This window comes from Nicotiana tabacum, chromosome 4 (assembly GCF_000715075.1).
Source record: "Nicotiana tabacum cultivar K326 chromosome 4, ASM71507v2, whole genome shotgun sequence".
NCBI classification, from domain to species: domain Eukaryota; kingdom Viridiplantae; phylum Streptophyta; class Magnoliopsida; order Solanales; family Solanaceae; genus Nicotiana; species Nicotiana tabacum.
The window spans coordinates 51,282,824-51,297,702 of NC_134083.1; the positions used below are offsets into that span (position 1 = coordinate 51,282,824).

The 14,879-nt window shown below is 32.1% G+C and overlaps 1 protein-coding gene across 1 annotated transcript; it reads left to right on the forward strand.

Moving 5' to 3' along the window:
• The first annotated feature begins 10,399 nt into the window (after positions 1 to 10,399).
• Positions 10,400 to 14,565, forward strand: LOC107809801 (dihydropyrimidine dehydrogenase (NADP(+)), chloroplastic-like). Its single transcript, XM_016634491.2, has 7 exons — positions 10,400 to 11,020; positions 11,818 to 12,081; positions 12,195 to 12,365; positions 13,045 to 13,157; positions 13,247 to 13,433; positions 13,700 to 13,809; positions 14,224 to 14,565. Exons 1-7 carry the CDS (start codon positions 10,724 to 10,726, stop codon positions 14,378 to 14,380), a joined length of 1,299 nt encoding a protein of 432 aa, XP_016489977.1. The 5' UTR covers positions 10,400 to 10,723; the 3' UTR covers positions 14,381 to 14,565.
• Positions 14,566 to 14,879: the final 314 nt, after the last annotated feature.

A 14,879-nucleotide genomic window follows, 5' to 3' on the forward strand; every position in this document is an offset into this window, starting at 1 on the left:
TTCTAATTACACCAATTTATATCCTAAAGTTCAATTCATATCCAAAAGGTCCAATTCATATCTTAAAAGTTCAATTCATATCCTAAAAGTTCAATTTACAATAATAAATCCTAAAAACTAAAATTTCAATTCATATCCTACGAGTTTAAACATAAACGAACTAAACTAAAGAAATTCAACTCATACCCTAAAAGTTCTATTCACAAAAATAAATTAATTTATTCTACAATTATAAATTAATTATATCTTTTTAGTTAATTCAAGATAATTATTTTTTCTTAATTACACCAATTTATATCCTAAAAGTTCAATTCATATCCAAAAGGTCCAATTCATATCTTAAAAGTTCAATTCATATCCTAAAAGTTCAATTCACAAGAACAAATCCTAAAAACTAAAATTTCAATTCATATCCTACGAGTTTAAACATAAACTAACTAAACTAAAGAAATTCAACCCATACCCTAAAAGTTCGATTCACAAGAACAAATTAATTTATTCTACAATTATAAATTAATTATATCTTTTTTAGTTAATTCAAGATAATTATTTTTTCCTAATTATACCAATTTATATCCTAAAAGTTCAATTCATATCTAAAAGGTCCAATTCATATCTTAAAAGTTCAATTCATATCCTAAAAGTTCAATTCACAATAATAAATCCTAAAAACTAAAATTTCAATTCATATCCTACGAATTTAAACATAAACGGACTAAACTAAAGAAATTCAACTCATACCCTAAAAGTTCTATTCACAAGAATAAATTAATTTATTCTACAATTATAAATTAATTATATCTTTTTAGTTAATTCAAGATAATTATTTTTTTTCTAATTACACCAATTTATATCCTAAAAGTTCAATTCATATCCAAAAGGTCCAATTCATATCTTAAAAGTTCAATTCATATCCTAAAAGTTCAATTCACAAGAACAAATCCTAAAAACTAAAATTTCAATTCATATCCTACGAGTTTAAACATAAACTAACTAAACTAAAGAAATTCAACTCATACCCTAAAAATTCGATTCACAAGAACAAATTAATTTATTCTACAACTATAAATTAGTTATATCTTTTTTAGTTAGTTTAAGATAATTATTTTTTCCTAATTACACCAATTCATATCCTAAAAGTTCAATTCATATCCAAAAGGCCCAATTCATATCTTAAAAGTTCAATTCATATCCTAAAAGTTCAATTCACAAGAACAAATCCTAAAAACTAAAATTTCAATTCATATCCTACGAGTTTAAACATAAACTAACTAAACTAAAGAAATTCAACCCATACCCTAAAAGTTCGATTCACAAGAACAAATCGTAAACCCTAGATTCTAACTAAACTATTCAAAACAATACAAAGTTAATAATTCAATTCAAACTAAACTATTCAAGACAATACAAACTCAAAATTGAAACACTCATCAATTAAAACTAATTCATAACTAATTGACTAATTAACAAAATTAATTAGTTAATAAAACTAATTAACAAAACTAATTAAAACAAGACCTAAACCATAATCCTCAATAAAATATAATGTTCAAATAATTGAAACACTAATCAATTAAAACTAATTCATAACGAATTAACAAAACCTAGAAATAATAAATAAATGGGTTGTAATTCAAACCTAGATTTTTTAGGAGATGGAGAATGAGAGGGGCGGCAGTGGCAGTGGCGGCGGCAACGGCGAGGGCTGGGCGGTGGCAACGCGGAGTGGAGAATGGGATTTATGTGACGAAAATAGAGAAGGAGAGGGGAAGGTTTTGAGTGAGGGAAATAGAGAAGGAGAGTGGAAGATAAGAGAGAAATGGGGGTTCCCCCGTTTTTAATTCTGATTTCAGAATTACCGACCAAAGTTGGTCGGTAATTTTGGTCGGTACATTAAGTGTTGACCGTTTGACCAAAAACCGACCAACTTTGGTCGGTTTTTTTTAAAAAAAATTAAATTCTTTTTTTTTGTGTTTTTTTCTTAAAATATTATAAACTATAAAAAATATATTATAAACTACAAGCATTTATTTTATTTAACTATACAATTATTATAAATAATTATAAACTATAAGCATAATCTTTATAAATAATTATATTAACTATTTAATTTTAATAAATTATAATAGCATCTATCTAAGTAAATTTTCTAAGTTATAATTAAGTATGTGAGTAATTTCTCACACACACATATACACTATATTGTAATTGATGCTAATAACTTTTTTTTTCATTCGTTCATCACTAATAATGCATGACATAGATTAATCGATATATAGGTCGAGACGTTTTGATGAATCATCGATTAATATTCATCGATACATCTAAGTAAGTTATAAGTCGATGAATCAATTTACAAATAGATATATTTGATGATAAAGTATATATACTAATTAGTATCTTCCCAAGTCTGTCCCTAAAAGAACCCGACCCTGTGGTCCTAACGCTTCGTGTTCTTATATATATATATATATATATATATATATATATATATATATATATATATATATATATATATATATATACACACACACACACACACACACACACACACACACACACACACACACACACAAAAACACACTTCATTGTAATACTTTAACTATATATATAGCTTGTTATAGTATATGTTAGTGTGTATATATATAACTTGTTAAAGTTTGACTATGTTTGACCTATTAATTTAACTCGTTTACTTAATACTAATAACTTCTTTCGTTTATTTAATCTGTGATATTAATTCTTCTATATTTCATTCAATTATCACTAATAATGCATGACATAGATTAATCGATATAGGTCGAGACGTTTTATTTTTAATATTCATTCGATATAGGTCAAATATTTTGTTTTTAATATTCATCAATGCATCTAAGTAAGTTATAAGTCGATGAATCAATTTACAAATAGATATATTTGATGATAAATTATATATACTAATTAGGATCTTCACAAGTCTATCCCTAAAAGAACCCGACCCCGTGGTCCTAGCGCTTCGTGTTCTTATATATATACGGCTATCTCTCTATTCACACACACTTCATTGTAATACTTTAACTATATATATATAGCTTGTTATAGTATATGTTTTGTGTGTGTGTGTGTGTATGTGTGTGTATATATATATATATATATAAACGTTTTGTTTTTAATATTCATCGATGCATCTAAGTAAGTTATAAGTCGATAAATCAATTTACAAATAGCATGTTATATATAGTATATGTTAGTGTATTCATTATTTGTATTACAAAAGTGTTAACGAATTACATTTATATTATTTAGATAGTAAATATAAAAGTAATTCGAAAGTTTGACCAATGTTGACGTAATAACCGACCAACTTTGGTCGGTTATTTTGCAGAAAATAACAATTACCGACCAAAGTTGGTCGGTAAATGCTTCCCCTACATTAACCGACCAACGTTAGTCGGTAATTTTAAATATAAATTCTTAAATATTATAAAATATTTTAAATAATAAAATAATTATTAAAATTTTAAAAATTGGGTCCAGATTACCGACCAATGTTGGTCGATAATCCAAACAATTTTTGTCTGACCAACTGGGTTAATTCGTTGACCAATTTACCGACCAACGTTGGTTAGTATTTAGTTTTTAAAAAATGTAAAAAAAAATTCCCAGTTTCCGTCCTAGCTGGACGGTTTTTGGTCGCTTCTTTTGACCGACCAATGTTGGTCGGAAATATTTGGTCAGTTTTTAGTAGATTTTTAGTAGTGCTAAAAAAACCTAATAGTACATGTACCTAGAATATTCTTTAGAATATTCCCTCTATTATACTATTCTAAAACTAGCCGTTATAGCCTTTTCCACGGTGCTCGACTTCGGTCATTGTTGACATCCCGACCACGAACTTAACCATTTCCTGGTCAATCTCGATTGACTCTTCCCTCGATACTACCTCGCCCTAAATGCTCGGCGGTAGATTTTGACCTATACAACATCTACATTAGATTGATCTTGTAAATTATGGTTTTAACCAAGCAACATCATGTAAAAAAGATTGAGGGTATAGATTCTAAATTTTAAGGAAAGAAAAACTTCAAAAACTGGTCATTTTTCCCCCTCAAGGAAGCATTCACAACATGTTGTCTTGGAACAACAAGGTAAGTAGTAGTTTCTTATTTCTATATCATTTCAGGGGCTGGAAAATATGTTACAGAACCAAAAGGCATAATAAAAAGCAGCCCCATTTTTTTCAATTGACTTTTACTTCCTAGTCTTCGACTATACGACGACCGAAGGGACGAAGTACACAAGTTTTAGTTTAATTTTAACTCTACCTTCAGTCAATTGATTGCTAATCATTTATACATGTTAGTTTGTAGTAACTTTTTATTAATCGTGAAAAGGTAATTGTTTCTGTCTTCTCGTTTAGCGCCAAAAGTTAAGGTGATTTGCCTTCATATAATAATCAATATGTATTATGTGCATTTTAATACACTTTTACGTTGACTTTTAGCTCAATGTAATTCTCAATATTACCATAGCCATAGGTAAACATGATGGTATTTCCAATCTTGGATGTTAAGGGGTTAACTCAATACTCATCTCTATTATTGGCTGATTAAGCTGAAATTTAATAAGTGGAAGAAAAAACAAAAATATTCTCATGCATGTTACTAGGTTGATCATTCATTCTACATGAAAATTTTGCCGCATTGATTTAGGAGCAAAGTTTGCCCCAACAATTTAAAAATTAAGGATCACATCTAATCTTCCAGCTAACTATTTAAATATTATATTACGGACACTCTGCTCTCACTCAAATGTTATACAAGTTAAGTTGATATATTAAGCTCTTTTCTAGTTAATAATCATCACATAAAATAGAATTACGGAGTACTATATTTTTACGTCAAAATGTTTTAACCAACTTCTTCCTTTTATCACTAAAGGTATAATAGAGTGATAAAAATTTCTCGAGTTCTACTAAAAATAAAGTCCTCTTTATGGGGAACGCGTAAAGTGACGGTCCTTTAAACGTAAAAATTTATTTGCACAGAGAGTTTACATCAAATTATATTAATTATTAAGGTTAAGTGGTTTATTGAGGTATATATATATATAATTTTTTCTGATTAAGCAAAAATCTGATTTATTGATTTGATGTAAATATGGATTATAAGCGAATTTTTATCCCGGAAACGGTGTCGTCGAAGGGAGTAGCTCATGCCAAGGAAATAAAATCCCAATATTAGAAGTCAGAACAACTAATTTCCTTGCACCGTACTACTAGTCCACAACACGAGATATATTTTTATTTGTTATAAAATAAAAGCAACTTAGTAAAACATGAACAAGACATGTTGTTATAAAATAAAAATAATTTAGTAAAACATGAACAAGAAATAGAGATAGAGAGAAGAAAGAGATTTTCTTCTTCAATTGTGTGTATTTTCTTATCTATTACAAGGCCTTTATATACGCATGAAAAGTGAAGAAAAATATGTCATTGAGTATGTCATTAAGCAAAAACATATGTCATTGAATATGTCATTAAGCATTTGAGAAGATCATAGAGGAAGAGTAGACATCCACCATAATTTAATTTTTCTTATAACACTCCCCCTTGGATGTCCATAGATAATGTGTCTCGTTAAAACCTTATTAGGAAAAAATCATATGGGAAAAAAATTCTAATTAAGGAAAAAGAGTACGCATATTTAGAAATGCGCCTTTTGGTTGCCTCGTTAAAAACCTTGCAAGGAAAACCCAGTGGGACAAAACCTTGTAAGGGAAAAAGAGTACAACGCATATTAACTCCCCCTGATGAGAGCATCAATTCACATCCTTGAGCCTTCGCATCTCAATCTTGTATACTAGTTTCTTGAAGGTTGACGTCGGTAGAGATTTGGTGAACAAATCAGCCATATTATCACTTGAACGGATCTGTTGCACATTGATATCACCATTTTTTTGAAGATCATGTGTGAAAAATAACTTTGGTGAAATGTGCTTTGTCCTATCCCCTTTTATGAATCCTCCCTTCAACTGGGCTATGCATGCTGCATTGTCTTCTTACAAAATTATGGGTAGTTTGTCACACTTCAAATCACATTTGTCTCAAATAAGGTGTATTATAGACCTCAACCATACACATTCTCGACTTGCTTCATGAATAGCAATTATCTCAGCACGATTAGATGAAGTAACCACGATTGATTGTTTAGTCAATTGCCAAGATATGGTAGTGCCTCCATATGTAAACACATAACCTGTTTGAGATCGAACCTTTTGTGGGTCATATAAATACCTAGCATAGGCATAACCAACAAGATCAAGACTGCAATCATTGCCATAAAATAATACCATATCGATAGTCCCTTTTAGATACCGCAATATGTGTTTGATTCCATTCCAATGTCTCCTTGTAGGAGCAGAGCTATATCTTGTTAAGACATTAATTGAAAAAGTTATGTCAGACCTTGTAATGTTAGAAAGATACATTAATGCACCAATTGCACTAAGATATAGTACGTCGGGACCAAGAAGCTCTTCATTATTTTCATGAGGTCGGAATGGATGTGCTTTATCCATATAAAATCGCTTTAAAATCATTTTAGTGTATGCTGATTGATGGAGTAAAATTTCATCTTTCATATACTCAATTTGTAGACCAAGACAAAATTTTGTCTTTCCAAGATCTTTCATTTCAAATTCTTTCTTTAAATAGTCTACTACTTTAGGAAGCTCTACTGCTTTAGGAAGCTCCCTAGGAGTTCCAATGATATTTAAATCATCAACATACACGGTGATTATAACAAATTTAGATCCAGATCTTTTTATAAAGACACAAGGACAAATTGAATCATTCTTGTACCCTTCTTTCAACAGGTACTCACTCAGGCGATTATACCACATGCGTCATGATTGTTTCAATCCGTATAAGGATTTCTGAAGCTTTATTTAATAAATTTCTTGGAAATCTTAATATGCTTCAAAACAATTTAAATCCTTCAATGATTTCCATTATACGCATATCACGTTTTTCTTGTATTGCCAGATTAAAACCTGAAATGACGACATCCACCACAGGAGAACATGTCTCTATATAATCAATGCCAGGATATTTACAAATCTTTTTGTGATACAAGTCGTCTTTATGTCTATCGGCTTGACCTTTTTTTTTTCGCACAAGAACAAATTTATGCCTCCACTGGCTTTATACTTTCAGGTGTTGGGACTATCCGTCCAACTTCATATTTTTCATGTGAAATTAATTTTTATTGCATATTTTTTATTTGGCCAATCATTTATCTGTCCAAATTTTATGATAGATTTGAGCTCATGATCCTCGTCAATATTAATAATATTGAGCGCTATATTATATTAACAATATCGTCGACGATCATTTTATATCGGTTCTACTATTACCCAATAAAGACATAACTTATTGAGATCTCTTTATCTTATTATTTTCAGGTACCTGAGCCTCTCCCATGAAGTCTTACGAAGTGTTATGTCGTGGTGCTCTTCTAGAGCACTTGCCTCCTTATTATGACCATCTTGAACATTTGCTCATCTCCTTCTTCAAGGAGTTTTATGTTTGGAACCGATTAGTCTATTATACTTTATACATGTCATGGACTCTATTCATTATGAACTTTATTTTATTTGGAGCATTAGCAGCTGAATATAACATTTAGTTTTGGGTCAGCAAATACGCCTGGCAATATTTTGCAAATGAATTATCACTTGAACTTCAAGTTCACATTTTCTCGTACGAGGATCTCGATGTACTCATAATAATTTACTACATGCATTACTTTTTCAGCTATCCATTTTCTCCCTCTATTGTTGGGATCACCAACACATATCTCTAACCTTATTTGAGAATCCATCTTTGTGCATTGTTGTAGAATAATTAAATCATATAGCACATTCATATTTCTAGAAGGAAATTATTTGGTTCCTGACCCTGAACCGATTGTGATAGGGAGAACTTATCATAACTTGGCTAGATGCGTACAAGTGCTGTTGTATATTAAATAATACATCACATACCAAATTTTATTTTGGCAATTTTGTTCTCATAACCAATAATTTAGATATAATTGGAGGCATATAATTTCTGCTAAACCAACTTGGATTTAAACCAGTATTATCAAGATAAATCATCATAATTTATATTCTGGAACTGTGCTCTAATAATTTGAGCGATCAATCTTGCAAAAGCCAAACTACAAGTTGATAACAAATGCACATGTGACCATAGAATAGATGCATCTATTAAAATCATATAATAGTAAACAGTCCACATGGAAGGTGACTGGGCCCATATATTTATCACATTTTATTCGTTCCAGAAATCAAGGGATTCAATACCAACCTTAACTGGTATATCATGAGAATAAGCAGCACAAGAGAATTCTTGAAGAATCTTATATTTCTTCAATATATGCCAATGTAATTTTCAATTAATTTTTTCGTATCATAATTGAACCGAGATGGTCAACCGGTCATGCCAACTAATATTTATTTTAGTAAACCTCTAGTTTACTTGTGTCTTGTGATTGTATCGTCATGTTTATACTTGTGTAGTACAAATAGAAGAAAAATCAGGTAACCTTTCATATTTACCCGGTATGATTATAGTAATATAAAGATATTCAATCTTCTTTTCATTTATAGTCTCAATATTCCAACCACTCTGGCTAATATATTTGTAAATCAAAATAATTCTTTTGAGACTTACTACAATATTAATGTCATGAACAATTTCATTCATCCGGGTAGTAACAAATTAGTTCTTCCAGAGCTCTTAACTGCTTTTGTACTACAAGATCTTTTGTCACACCATCCATATAATGAATGTCTCCTTCACAAAGAGAATCATATCATAATAATTGTCATGTTCAAAATCATCATAAGCAAAATAATTTTTTTGCTTTAATTTTGCTTTTAATAACTTTCATAAGGCTTGACAAAATATTTGGCGTACCACATGTATGCGACCAATGATATATTCATGTAACTACACAATAATATTTATTATCTTTCTTTGTCTCAAACCTCCCTTAGAGGTGAGTTGTAGTATTTATCCAACCATGCACAAGTACATTATTATGCATAATCTTTATCATATATATATTTTCACATTCACTTTCAGGAATGAGTATGCAATCTCAATGTTTATCACAAGTCACATTCTCTTCAAAGAATTTCTCCTTTTTTATAATTACCATAGTGATAACTATTATTATTTTGGCCTTTCGCACGCTCACATTCATTGGTCAACCACTTGTCCTTATTTAGACTTATCATGCACTGCTATCACATTCACTTCAAGAATGGAGCAAATCAAGTGGGACAAGCTTCATGCTTTTTCATGAAAATTACATTATTTTTTCTTTAGTTATTATTATTATTATCAGTATGGTGCATTAGGACTCAAACCCAATGCCTTACCCATATAAAGGCATGCTAGGCCATAATGCGTTGGAACTTGAATCCAACGTCTTTTCATCAACATAGTGCGTTGGGACTTGAACCCATCGTCTTACCCTCAATCTTTGGCATAATAGGCCAAAATTCACTAGGACTCGCACTCGAGCCTTTAAAATATTATTACTTCATAATTATAGGCATAAGTAAATTAACTTTCAAGAAGACATATATAACTATTTCAATCTTGAAACAGTTCCTCTGCAACAAAAATGCTAGTTAGGATATATGCCAATTTTGCTTTCAATGAAATACATCATGTTATGGTAAAAATATTATTACTAAATTACCTTAATAATTATCTATCATAGTATGTAAAAGGTCAGAACATATATATACGTTGGAATATTATCTTTGTCCTATAAGAGATGTAGCAAATAAAGACATACCTTTCCAGTTCTTTATTTCATTGGATACAATTGAAAAAAATATTTTTATTAAACACTGCACATAAAGTTAATGCAAAGATATGAAAGTATGAATGAGTTTAGATGGATGTAAAACTTATCTTTGTATTATCATCCAAGATATTTTTCATTGTACTTGATCTCATTGTCTGCTTATAATTTACATAGTCTTGACGTAGAAGATCATGAAATGAGCAATTCGTGCTGATAACGTGTTATAAAATAAAAGCAACTTAGTAAAACATGAACAAGATATGTTGTTATAAAATAAAAGTAATTTAGTAAAACATGAACAAGAAATGGAGATAGAGAGAAGAAAGAGATTTTCTTATTCAATTGTGTGTATTTTCCTATCTATTACAAGGTCTTTATATAGGTATAAAAAGTGAAAAAATATATCATTAAATATGTTATTAAGCAAAGAAATATATTATTGAATATGTCATTAAATATTTAAAAAGATCACGGAGGAAGAATATATCCACCGTAATTTAATTTTTCTTATACGGCCATTATCCATTTTCTTGGCACTTGTTGAAGTTTTTGTTATCAAAATCCGCAATAATGAACCATCGACAGGTCATCTCTATGCTCAATTTCAGTCATCATTTAACTAAAAAACGTCACTCTTTAATCTTCATTCTGAAAAAACCATCGCCTTTCCCTTTCTCTACTCGCTCTTTGAGTCTCCTCGTTATAAAGTACAAATAGACAACTACAAGCAACAGCCATTTAAATACAATTTTTATTTTCCCAACTCAGATTCCTAAGATATTCATTTTCATCTTTTTCTCTGTTCCGAGTTGCTACTGAGTCAGAATCTGAGCTCATCAAAAATAAATTCAGCTATGGCGTCACTTGGGTTGGCTCAACGAATCAGAATTGGACTTGATGGTAACTCGGGTGCTGAATTCCCTATGATGGGTCGGCCCCGTAGGTCCTTGAGCTCGAATTACGGTAGAAGCCGAGTTGGGTTCAGAATTATGGCCTCAGAGGGTCAGTCTGTGGAGCCCGATCTCAGTGTTACTGTTAACGGTTTGAAAATGCCCAACCCATTCGTCATCGGGTCGGGTCCTCCTGGGACCAACTATACAGTGATGAAAAGAGCCTTTGATGAAGGCTGGGGTGGTGTTATCGCCAAAACGGTAAAGCTTTTCAATATTAATACTTCTTTATTTTAGTGGTGGATCTATTGCCAGTTGTTATCTGTTACTCTATTACTTCTATTAAAATTCGATTTACGAGTAGTAAATACAAGAAGAAACTAAACTGAGCTATTGTTTGCAACTAACTTGGGATTATCCAAGTGAATCTAATGAATATACAGAATCTTCTTTGTTAGTCCGTGTTGCATGGGTCATTCAAAATGGCAGCTGCACCAGTGTTGGATCCTCCAAAAATACATTTAGGAGAATTCTATTTTTGGAGGATCCCACAGGTATGCGGCAGCATTTTTGGAGGATCCCAGCTGTAAGGTGTTCTGAGATTGAAGATCATCTATGTAGGATCCTGGATCAAGATGTTTGGAGTAATAAGCAACTTGTTAAGTAGTAGTTCGTCATCTGCTAGTTCTAGACCAGGTAAACCTTAAAAAGATGTTATCAATGAAAAGTGTGATCAAACTTTTTACTTTTAAAAAGATGTTTGTTGTCCACTGAAAAGTGATCAACACTTTTTACTTATTTCAATTGTGAATAGTATGAGGAGTGAATATTTATTTATTTTCCTAGTTAAGTTAACGATTATCATTAAAATCATTCTTAACGATTTAATGACTTAATGATAGAATAATCGGTTCTCTTGACTTTCAAGATGGTCCTTCAAACTTGAGTTGGTGACAGAAATGCCGTTGAATATCTTATTAAGAAGCATGCCTTTCTCGTTCTGTTTTACGCCGAATGCAATTTTTTTCCTCTTTAACCAATTTGTTTTCTTCACTCAGGTGTCTTTGGAAGCCGATAAAGTTAAAAATGTGACCCCAAGATATGCTAAATTAAGAGCAGGAGCAAATGGTTCTGCCAAAGGACAAATTATCGGGTGGCAGAATATTGAGCTTATAAGTGATCGACCTCTGGAAACAATGCTGAAAGAGTTTAGGCAATTGAAAAAAGAATATCCAGATAGGATACTTATTGCTTCTATCATGGAAGAGTACAACAAATCTGCTTGGGAGGAACTTATTTACAGAGTTGAGGAAACTGGAATTGTAAGCATATGCGAGGACTTAATGAATAAGATTTTATTCTGCATTATAGTAGTGTTGTCATGCTGATTCTCTTGAGTTGCTATAACTGTCTCTGTATTGATTCTGTTTTACAGGATGCCATTGAGATCAACTTCTCATGCCCTCATGGTATGCCAGAACGTAGAATGGGTGCTGCTGTTGGTCAAGATTGCGATCTCTTGGAGGAGGTTTGTGGCTGGATTAATGCTGTAGCCACAGTTCCAGTTTGGGCAAAGATGACCCCTAATATCACTGACATTACAAAGGTATTTCGGCATGGCATTTTATAGCAAAGATGATAGATTACTAAAATGTTCAAAACATGATCCAATTTGGTCATAACTTCTCCTCTACATCATGCTGTACTCTTTCTGTATTACTAAAACATTCTCGCAATTAAAGCCAAAAGTAGGGGGGAATTGCATTGTGGGGCTTGTATATGCTGTTAGTTTTGTGGAAGATGGATTGTCCGTCTTTCCTCGCTAGATCAACCTGATGATGTGGCATAATTTCTTTTCCCAGTCATTCCATCTTACAACATTTGTGACCCCTTTACGTGTTTGGAGATTAAGCTCGGTGTGGTTGCAAGGTCCCTCTATTGCAGTTTCCAATCATAGAAAAAGGAATAAAGATAAGTTCTTTACCAGTTTGAATGAAGTCGAGAATGACTGTTAACGGACATGAGAAGTGTGATAATTGTGTGTTCTTAGAGCTATCAGATGATTATTATTTTGGCATGTAAAAGGACCACCTTGGCTTGAAATAGTGTGACTTTTGTCATCATTAGTAGTCTCTATGTCTGGATTAAACCATTTTCACTTCCCTTTCCTACTGTAATTATGTCCTCCCACTAGTTTGTTGTTCGCTCATGGGTGACAAGTTATCAGCATTCTGTTGTGTAAGAATTATGTCTTCTATGTCTAATTTCTGTCCCTTGGATTATAGCCAGCTAGGGTGTCTCTTGACCAAGGGTGCGAGGGAGTATCTGCCATAAATACAATCATGAGTGTTATGGGAATCAATCTTAACACCTTAAGGCCCGAGCCTTGTGTTGAGGGGTTAGTACTACATTGAGAAATATGCTGAATTCAAATTTTCTGCTTTTAATTTTGATCCCCGGCAATTCATTTTCTACTGTTTGCCTTAGATACTCTACTCCTGGAGGCTACTCAGCAAAGGCAGTGCACCCGATTGCGCTTGCAAAAGTAATGAACATTGCACAGATGATGAAGTCAGAATTTGGACATAAGGACTATTCACTCTCTGCTATTGGGGGAGTCGAGACAGGTGGTGATGCCGCTGAGTTTATTCTTCTCGGAGCAAATACTGTACAGGTTGGATTAGAAAGTGACCTTTTTCTGTCTGTTTGTGACTATACAAATTGGGGCAAAATCTCCTTGGCCTAAAATCTTCTGAGTTGTGATCTTAGTGACACTTCAGTAAAATGGGGAAGAGAGTTACTAAACTAGGCATTTCGAGCTAGACTCCTGGGCAACTCCTTTTAATTTGTTTGTTTGTTCATTTCTCTTTTTTTTTCTTTTGGTCCTTTCCTGCATGACATTATCTTGGAATGACAACTCTTTATTGGTTTATTATGTAGGTTTGTACCGGTGTCATGATGCATGGATATGGACTTGTCAAAACATTGTGCTCTGAGCTGAAAGATTTCATGAGAAAGCACAATTTTTCATCAATAGAAGATTTTAGGGGGTAATCTCTCTCTCTCTCTCACTCACTCACTCACTCACTCGCACATACACAGAGAGACACTAGATCCATTCAAAAGAAGAAGAAAGAATTAATGCTCAGCTGGAATATCAAGAACTGGGTTGCATTATTTATTGTTGTTTGTTTGGCCAAGTGGGGTTCATTCTAGTCCAACACGGACCTAAAACTGGTCAAAGAAAAAACTAGAGTTTAACCATATTTAGTTCTTAACTCAAAATTAACCAAATCAGTCGCTCTCAGATATTTGGTCTGAGTTCTGAACTTTCTTCTTATTAAATCCGCTTCTGTGGTTTCCTCAAGTTTGGCCAACACTTGACCTTTTCCATTGCTACTGTATAAAGTTATAACTAGGAAGGGGATTCTTTTGTTTATAATTTGGATATGTATTGCGTGCAGGTCGTCACTTGAGTACTTCACAACCCACACGGATTTGGTTAAAAGGCAGCAAGAAGCAATACGCCAAAGGAAAGCCATTAAGAAAGGTTTACAATCTGACAAAGACTGGACAGGAGATGGTTTTGTGCAAGAAACTGAAAGCATGGTTTCCAACTAGACTTGTAAACTTCTAATTGCACCTTTCTTCTCGTACTATAGATGAATAAATCAATTTCTTTCATATATCTGATCGGATTGGTGTATAGTGACTTTGAACTCTTTGTAGTTCTTTCCGTACATTTCACAACCATTTTCATTCATTTATCTTTTAACTTGATTTAAAATAATTGTGTTGATGATGAAGAATCTCAGAATTCGTTTGGCTACTCTAGTCATCCTCGTTTGTTAATTATGAACTCTTACCATTTAGCAGTTCGTCTATGTTACACCAGAAGAGCCATTTTACAATTAGATAATTCCATATAATTCTATACAAAATGTATATATTGGATACTTTCTTTTTCTTTTTTTTTTCCCCTCATATAGGAGATAAAAGATATGGATCCTTACTGGATTCAATGTTAAATACAAAATACGAAATGCTTTGCATTTACATGTTTTTTGCCCGCACAAGCTATTCTCGTTTAATTAACTTATGCATGATACACTAAACTAGC